Source organism: Coregonus clupeaformis, chromosome 7, assembly GCF_020615455.1.
Source record: "Coregonus clupeaformis isolate EN_2021a chromosome 7, ASM2061545v1, whole genome shotgun sequence".
In the NCBI taxonomy this organism is placed as follows: Eukaryota; Metazoa; Chordata; class Actinopteri; order Salmoniformes; family Salmonidae; genus Coregonus; species Coregonus clupeaformis.
Window position 1 is genome coordinate 6,145,779 of NC_059198.1, and position 8,918 is coordinate 6,154,696.

Consider the following 8,918-nt stretch of genomic DNA (forward strand, 5'->3'; position numbering starts at 1 on the left):
TAAAGAAGAAGTTACAGGTCTGTGAGAGCCAGAAATCTTGCTTGTTTGTAGGTGACCAAATACTTATTTTCCACCATAATTTGCAAATAAATTCATAAAAAATCCTACAATGTGATTTTCTGGATTTTTTTCCTAAATTTGTCTGTCATAGTTGACGTGTACCTATGATGAAAAATACAGGCCTCTCTCATCTTTTTAAGTGGGAGAACATGCACAATTGGTGGCTGACTAAATACTTTTTTCCCCCACTGTAACTAGGTACAACTCTGGTTCTCTGAGTTTGTCCTGGTCCTAGACAGGTCACGTGGGCAGGAGAAAGGTCATCTGGACCTAGTAATGAATTATGGACCTCAGACATTATGTAAAACCACCTACAGTGCACTGAATCATGACACTATTATCAGACTGCCTCACTAGTAGGAATCAGGTCCATGGAAATTGTGAAAGGAAAACAGGGTTTCAATTATTTGCAGGTTTTTAATATCAGTGCTAGAGCTCAAACAGATTTAGCATAATGATGATGCAAGACTTCCGCAATGAGTCAGATGTCATTGTTAACTGTAGCTCTTCCTGTATCATAACTTTCACTGTGAGTTAAACCTATCTCTTCCGCGTTTGCACTTCACGGTGGCAGGCACACAGTTGGTTACAGCAGAAAGTTGTTTGCAATACCACAATGTCTGTTGCAAATCTTGTAACTTTTTTGCTGATCCTCTTGTCAAGTCAAGGTAAGAAGATAGTGTTAGCATTGTATTATCTATTGCTGATGTTTGAATAGCCAGAGGCCACGCTTTGTGTTAAAGTCTTCTCTGCCAGATTTCTTTAGACACACTTTCAGGCTAGTCGTATTGCTTTTTCGATTATATGAGCATTTGTTTATGTATTTTCTATTTGCCACTCTCTTGAGAAAGTTACTTATTATCTATGGAAAGAGATAACATTGCAAAATAAAAACTGCGCCACAGGATTGCAGAATTTTTCAAAATGGCAGTGACTCATTCATTGTGGGGCCAGCCGAATATTAGTTGTTGTGAAATGTCTCTCCTGCACTCCCACTTCCTGTTTATCATTATCTTATCAAGATCTGAAAACTTGAACTGTTCTTATTCATTCAAAGCATTGTTTGTGACATTGTGAGTTTAAAATTCCTCAAGAAAGAAAAAACATACCTACCGAGATTGTTTCCTACATCCAGTGATGCAGACTATTTCCATCTTGTTGATATGCTATTGTGTTTATACAGTAAGCTGTTTCTTCTGGACATTTTTATCTCTTCAACAGCAGTAATTAAAGATATGTGCTCTAGATGGCTGTGGTAATTGTTTTTCAGCATACAGTATATCTTCCTCCTTTTTTTATACAGGGTGTCGGGGCGAAGAAGAAACAAAGAATGTTAGTTGTGCAAGCCTCCGAACTGGAAATACTTACAAATACTGTGTAGATGAGAAGGAGAAACCTAAATGCGTGGAGTGGGAATCAGTGGATTCCAATAATGTAAGATATCTGTTTATTGTATCTCACAAGACTCTCGTGACTACAACTACAGATGATGTACGACTTGCAAACCGGAGTTTCAACATGATTCACAGGCTTCACTATCAGATTACTATAGAATCAGGAATATGACTGTCTTTCACACTTCAATATAGACAGTAGAAACAGTTTAATGACAAATGTATTCAAACATGTAGAAGATTGTTTTTGAGTGGTAGATTTTTAACTTAACTTTTGTATTTTTTCTTCCACAGACTTCTATGTGGCTTGCGGAACTTTGCCAACACAAAAAGACTACATCAGCACCCAATGTGATTGATGTCAACTACTCCTGTATCACCCTCCCAGAGTGTGTGAACGTAAACCATATTGCCATAAGTGGTTTGACTGTGAGTATGTGTCATGGTTTCGGCCGAGGCTGCTCCTCCTCCTTGCTCGGGCAGGCTTCGGCGGTCGTTGTCCCCGGAGTACTAGCTGCCACCGTTGTATGTTTTCGATGTTTGTTTGGTTTTGTCTTATTTGTACACCTGTTTCCGTTTAGTGTTAATTATGTGTCCTATAAGTTCTCGTTTTGTTAGTCGTGTGTTGTGTGTAATTGTTCCGCATGTCAGCAGGTGCTGTGATTGTTTTGCTCCATTGTTTGAAGAGTTTTCGCACTTGTGTGCGCGCTTATTGTATTTTGGTGTTTACTCACGGTGTGCGTAATCGCTCGCCTCCGGGCTCTTTTGAGGCCCGTTTGTATTTCGTTGTCGTCTACTAAAGTCTGTTGGACGAAGCTTCTGTGTCCTGCGCCTGATTCCTGCACCACATCCACGTTCAGCATTCTGACAGTATGGCTATTTATCACTGCCGTTTAGGCTATGTACAGTTACCTTGTAAAGTACAATACCAGATCAAACATTCCAGTTGCATGTTAACGATTTGATTATAAAATGTAAATATATTGATGTTATCATATTTCAGAATCAGGAGCATTGGACCAATATCATTGTGTCTGGTGCATCAGGTGAGATGTGTATTTTGCTTTTCAAGTTTGTTGTTTTGTTTCACACATTCATATATATACAAAATATATATATATATATATATATATATATATATATATATATATATATATATATATATATTGTCTTGTTCTAGATGAGCCAAAGAAGCCTTTGGAGAAATCGCCTGAGTGGCAGAATAAAACTACAGGTGAGTGTTCCTTTGTAACTACAGAGCATAGCATATTGAAGGAGGGCTGTTGTTTCCAGTGGCTCTCTGTTGGGTAGTTATCAAAATGCTTCTCTGTTATGAATTTCATTAACTATGTCTTTTTTTTTTTTAAGATAATGTGAAGCAGGATGCCGACCAGAAAAACCAAGACCATAACAACACTCACCCATGGCTCATCCCAGGTGAGTGAGTCCAGGTGATCATTGTGTGGTAAAGTAACACTCTCTTATTAAGCTTAAAAACATGAAATAGTTGAAACAATATCATAGCTATTATCAATGGGCAAAACTGTGTTCAACCATTTAAACAATTAGGATTGTTGCTTTGATTGTAAACCCTGTCTCTTGTTTTTCAGTTGTAATTGCTGTTCCCATTATAATTTTGATTATGTTGCTCGGTGTTGGTTGGATAGTGTACAAAAAGCCGAAGAAGGGGTAAGGGCAGTTTCATTATGACACAACAGTACATTCCACATACAACCACTGGCACACAATTCTCACCCCTTCGTATTAAAACAACTTGACTGAAAAAGGTTCTGACCCCAATCACAAGTTTACTTTACAGACCACCAAACTGTTGTGTTCTCAGAAAATTACGTCAGAAATCTTCTGTTTATTTTATTACCATCTACAAGTTATTTCCTTGCCCTTTATAGTGTTGTGTGTGCACTAGAAATGTATCCTGATTTAATGCATACTGTGTCTTACTACATAGGTTTCCAAGCCAGACCAATAATGATATTGAGATGAACAATATGGGAACAGACAGGTAAACTTTTCCACATCAGAATCCCTTGATATATATTGATCCCAGGGGTCATGTTAGTTTCTGTTAGTTTCTGTCTCCATAGAGGACATTGTGGTGGTGGAGGAAGGGGTCATAATAAATGTGAACTCTGATTACTGTATGTCTTATTACTCCTACAGCACTAACGACCATACTGATGACCTGCCTCCTGATGCTGAGACTCTGGTTCAACCTCAGACGAATGGACAGGTGCTCTCTGACCGGTGAGATGCTGGCTTTTACACTGTTCTGTGTGTATGTCACAGGCAGGATCGAACACGGGTCTCCCATGGGAGAAACCAACGTTTTGACTGTTAGCCCAAGCAGAAATGTCCTGTTGGGCCGTGGGTGACACTTATTGTGAAGTTGCAGGCAGGGCTACCTCATCACGAGACCATGAGCCCTACTCATATCCACTACATGTAGCAGCAGCCATCTTTTGCCTTTAAAGTTGCATGTGATGCTACACAAAATGTAATATTTGTGAATCAGTCCTCTGTAATGTAGGCTTTGGACATGGACAAAATATTACCCCTCCCAAACAATATCATTAAATGCAATGTAATAATCTCTCCTTTAGCGACCAAGGAGAGGAAGGCGTACTAGGAGTGGAGGACGGAAAGCCGTCAGACAATGACCAAGCAGACACTGAATCCTGTCAGAAGACACATGCTGATTCCCCTCCACTGAATGTACCCAAGGTTGTCAGGTAAATTCTCCACACGAGAACTCCTTTAATAGATCCTCATTATCCATTGAATAACAATCTAATTTCTCCCTTTAGAATTGATCCCATGGATCATGTTAGTCTCTGCCTCTATGGAGTAAAGTGTTATGTGTGGTGGATCAAAAGTGTTGCAAGGGATGGTAGAGGAGGTTCAATAACTGTTTGAGTTCCTGTTTCCTGATCCAGTCTGTATCTTACTCCACAGGGAATCACACCTGACCGATGGGGCTCCAGGTCAGGGTGCTGGTGAGACTTCACCCCTCCTCTGCAGGTGAGTCACTCCTCTGTAATTTAGGCCATGAACATGTAGACCATGTATACCCCTCTAAAACAGATCCTTAAATTCTTATCCATGTAATAATCACCCTTAGAAGCCCAGGAGAGGAAGGCGTGCTAGAAGGGGAGGACAGGAAGCCAGCAGACAGTGGGGGAACAGACCCTGAATCCTGTCAGAAGACACATGCTGAACCCCCTGACATCAGGTAAACTTCACTACATCCAGTACTCATTGGATGATAACCTCACCAACCCCATCATCCCTTGGTTCATGTTAGCCTCTGTCTCTATAGGGGACAGTGTTTTGGTGGATCATGAATGTGAATGTTGTCTTATTTCAGGGTTAATGACAAGACTAAGGAACCGACTCCTAATGCACAGAGTCCAGGACCTCCTCAGATGAATGGACGACATCCCATGTCTAACAGAGTAGCAGAGGAGACCACTGGTCTATTGGACAAACAGACCTTGGACAAGGACCAAGTCAGAAAACCTGAGTTAATAGTAAGTACTGTTTATGTCCTCTGCCAACTGGTGAATTGTTTGGCTTGGTATCTAAAATAATGGGTCTGGTTGTATTTTTGCTCCAGTATATTTGTAACTCTTGTGTTTTTCCCAAGGACAAAGGACATAATAACATGGAGTCAAAAAGAGGAGAACTGTAACAAGCGGTGGACGTTTGTATAACAAAAGAGAACCTAATAAGATATGATAAAATACAGTAATATATGATATACAGTACATATTATAAGATACACATATGTGACTAGCTTCATCATAATCAGTCATATCAACCCCAAGACACATTCTGAACAGTGTGCTTTACTGAACAGTGATTTTCAGAAACCTCAACAGTTTGTTAAGTTAATTCTCTATGCGACAGCTGTAATCTGGATAGGTTAGGAAACATATTCTAGTGAAATCAGTTGAAATTCAAAAACAGCCCAAAACTTTTAGATAACTTATCTAAATTATTATGATCTAAATTATTATGATCTAAATGTTTAATTACTATTATCTGAAAATGAGTGAGTGCGACTTATAACTGATTATGATACAACACGTCACATATTAGCTATACAACATTATATATAAAATGATATGAAAGTATGGTAAGATCATACAGTACTTACTAGTATGATATACTATACATACAAGCAATTATATGTAACATACACATGAAAAGATTATTAAAACATGAACCTCTCTGGTATAGACATTTCCAAGGTCATGAGGTCTCAATGTCTTATGGACATGTCAAAGAGCTAAACATTGACTAGGTGTTATTTAGAGTAGGCCTCATTCTCACAGGGCCCAGTCTCAGATGCTCTATTTTACTGAAGCAATTATGCATTATTTCTGAATTGAGAGTTAGCATGTCAGTGTTAAAAAAGCTTGCAAAATTTGTCCCAATTCAGCAACATTTTCACAGACATTTAACACACACCTGTAATTCTACTTTCAGTAAAGAAAGTTAATGCTCCATTTTAGACTCTAGATGATATTACATCAGACTTTATTTAAACCACTATTTTCATAGGAAATCATGATTGGTCAGTTCAAACAGGGAACACTTCATATGGATGTTCTCTTTATAATGCATTAAAGGTGCATTAATAACACCTTCTATGCATAATGCATCATGATGCACAACATAGGTGCTAATAGCTGCTCATGAACATCTATAACTGCATAAAGCATTATCACCAGGATGTGTAATGCCTTATGAAGCAAAGTATTACTATGCCAGATGCCATATTTGAAAAGCACATTAGGAACATTATATTATACATTCTGTGCTCATTAAATGGTAGGCTATATTCCAATTGCACTGCACACCCTTTTTCACCTATGTACTCTGTCTTGAAGGCATAAAGGGATAATTCACCCAAATTGCAAAATTACATATTGTTGTTCTTACCCTGTAAGCAGTCTATGGACAAGGTAAGAAAGCAATCCATGCTTTGGTTTTGTGTACTGTACTTGGTCACAGAAAAGCAAACGTTGTAGCATTTGTGGCACAAATCCAAGTCAATAACCCTGATATAAGCATTTTTCACAAATCATCCTAAAGTGTCTACAATTGATTGTGTAGCTCAATGAAGTTATTTTACGATGATTTGGACATGAAGCTCGAATAAAATGCTATAAAGGGGATATTGGCTTAACATTACTTGACATTGGATTTGATCTACAAAGTTAGCATTTGAGGACAGTGGCCAGGTAAACAAAACCAAAGCATGGATTGCTCTCTGAGCTTCTCCATGGACTGTTTACAGGGTAAGGAAACCAAATGTAATTTGTCATTTGGGTGAACTATACCCTTTAACGGGAGTGTGGAACTCCTGCTTGAAGTCGTTACAGTATACCCCTTTTTCTAAAGAGCATTACAGTTTACACATTTCCTAAAGAGCATTTCATGTATGTCTTATCACTTAGCTTCATAATCATAAGGCATTATGCTGCCTGCTTATAATGCTGTAGGAATATACATACATTTATTAGCAGCCATTAGAGCCTATGTCATGCATTATAATGTATAATGCATAGATTATAAGGTGTTATAAAGGCACTTATAACGCATTATGAAAAGGGTATTCATAGGAAGTGTTACCCACAATTATTGCGGAAGGAACTGTACCCCACGTCCCCACCTACTAGTGACATTGTGCAAAATACCAGACCTTTAGACAGTAATTGTGTAGCTATGTTGATATTTGTGTTCACCGTTTCATTAGAATGTTTATCACGTTTATCACATTGAGAGTATCTGTCAGGTCAAATGACTTAGGCAAATTACATACCCACTTACTTTGAGACCTTATAACCTTGGTGTCAGAAAAGGTTCATTTTCTTCATATTTTGATGATGGTTATTTTACTTACTTGTAATGTATTTGATATGTCATGTCTGTGGATTGGTCCCATACATGTATGAATGGCTTTCGCCTGATGCTTTTTATGGTTAGTTAACTTACACATGTATTTAGTTTGATTTCCTTATTACATTTTCATTACCAATTTATGGTACTATGCATTTTGACTGTTGGATTGACAGTCTGCTCATACATTGCTTATAATCAACCAATACAAGTGAGCGAGTTACTTAAGACTATTGTTTAATGAACGACTCAGGTCTGATGTATGCAATTGTCCCTCATAATCTCTTGTATTATTTGAAACAAACCTTCTGCATGTATTTGTATGAAGGAACCTCCACATTATTGTCATTGTCATATATACATATATACTATAGCCTGCAAATTTAGGAAGGCTATTCTGCAGAATTTTGTGTTTTATATAATAGAAATGTAGAACCTAAGATTACTTCTTAATATTATAATATGCGTTTCATTCCTTTTATCATTAAAATATTCCTTTCCAGCATGTGGTCGTGTTTTCTTCAAATTAGACACTCTGGAGGAGAGGGAAAGATCAAACTCTGATTTATTTAGTCTTCTGTCACTCTTACGCGAGACAGCGGTGCTGGAGAAGATGGCTGCCGTTTTACAGCCCTCTAACCAATTGTACTATTATGTGTGTTTTTCCGCGTTATTTTAATTTATTTTGTACATAATGTTTCTGCCATCGTCTCTTATAACCAAAAAGAGCTTCTGGATATCAGGACAGCGATTACTCACCTCGTATTGGACGAAGATTTTTTCTTCAACGAGGCGGCCGCGAAGGATATCCTACAGACACCCGACAAGGCCCAAATCCCCGTCATTCGCGTGAGGAAGAGACGGAGATGTCGTGGACGTAGATCGGGGTGCCTTGTAAGGATCCGACGGCGGCGAATAAACTGCCTCTTCCATCAATCCTATTAGCCAACGTTCAATCATTTGAAAATAAATTGGATGACCTAAGATTACGGTTATCCTACCAACGGGACATTAAAAACTGTAATATCTTATGTTTCACCGAGTCGTGGCTGAACGAGCGACATGGATATCATACAGCTAGCGGGCTATACGCTACATCGGCAGGATAGAACGGCTGACTCCGGTAAGACAAGGGGTGGCGGTCTGTGTATATTTGTAAACAACACCTGGTGCACAAAATCAAATACTAAGGAAGTCTCGAGGTTTTGCTCGCCTGAGGTAGAGTATCTTATGATAAGCTGTAGACCACACTATTTACCAAGATAATTTTCATCTATATTTTTCATAGCTGTCTATTTACCACCACAAACCAATGCTGGCATTAAGATTGCACTGAATGAGTTGTACAAGGCCATAAATCAACAGGAAAACGCTCATCCAGATGCAGCGCTCCTAGTGGCCGGGGACTTTAATGCAGGGAAACTTAAATCCGTTCTACCTAATTTCTACCAGCATGTTAAATGTGCAACCAGAAGAAAAAAAACTCTAGACCACCTTTACTCCACACACAGAGACGCATACAAAGCTCTCCCTCGCCCT

General features: G+C 38.6%; 1 protein-coding gene across 1 annotated transcript; it reads left to right on the forward strand.

The window, feature by feature from the left end:
- Positions 1–559: 559 nt before the first annotated feature.
- On the forward strand, positions 560–7,881 carry LOC121568854. The gene is made up of 14 exons (XM_041879311.2): positions 560–728; positions 1,364–1,494; positions 1,749–1,883; positions 2,458–2,500; positions 2,635–2,688; positions 2,823–2,891; positions 3,065–3,143; positions 3,424–3,477; positions 3,636–3,719; positions 4,076–4,204; positions 4,428–4,493; positions 4,594–4,704; positions 4,840–5,002; positions 5,119–7,881. The coding sequence occupies exons 1-14, from the start codon at positions 677–679 to the stop codon at positions 5,161–5,163; spliced, it is 1,215 nt and encodes a 404-aa protein (XP_041735245.1). The 5' UTR covers positions 560–676; the 3' UTR covers positions 5,164–7,881.
- The last annotated feature ends 1,037 nt before the right edge of the window (positions 7,882–8,918 follow it).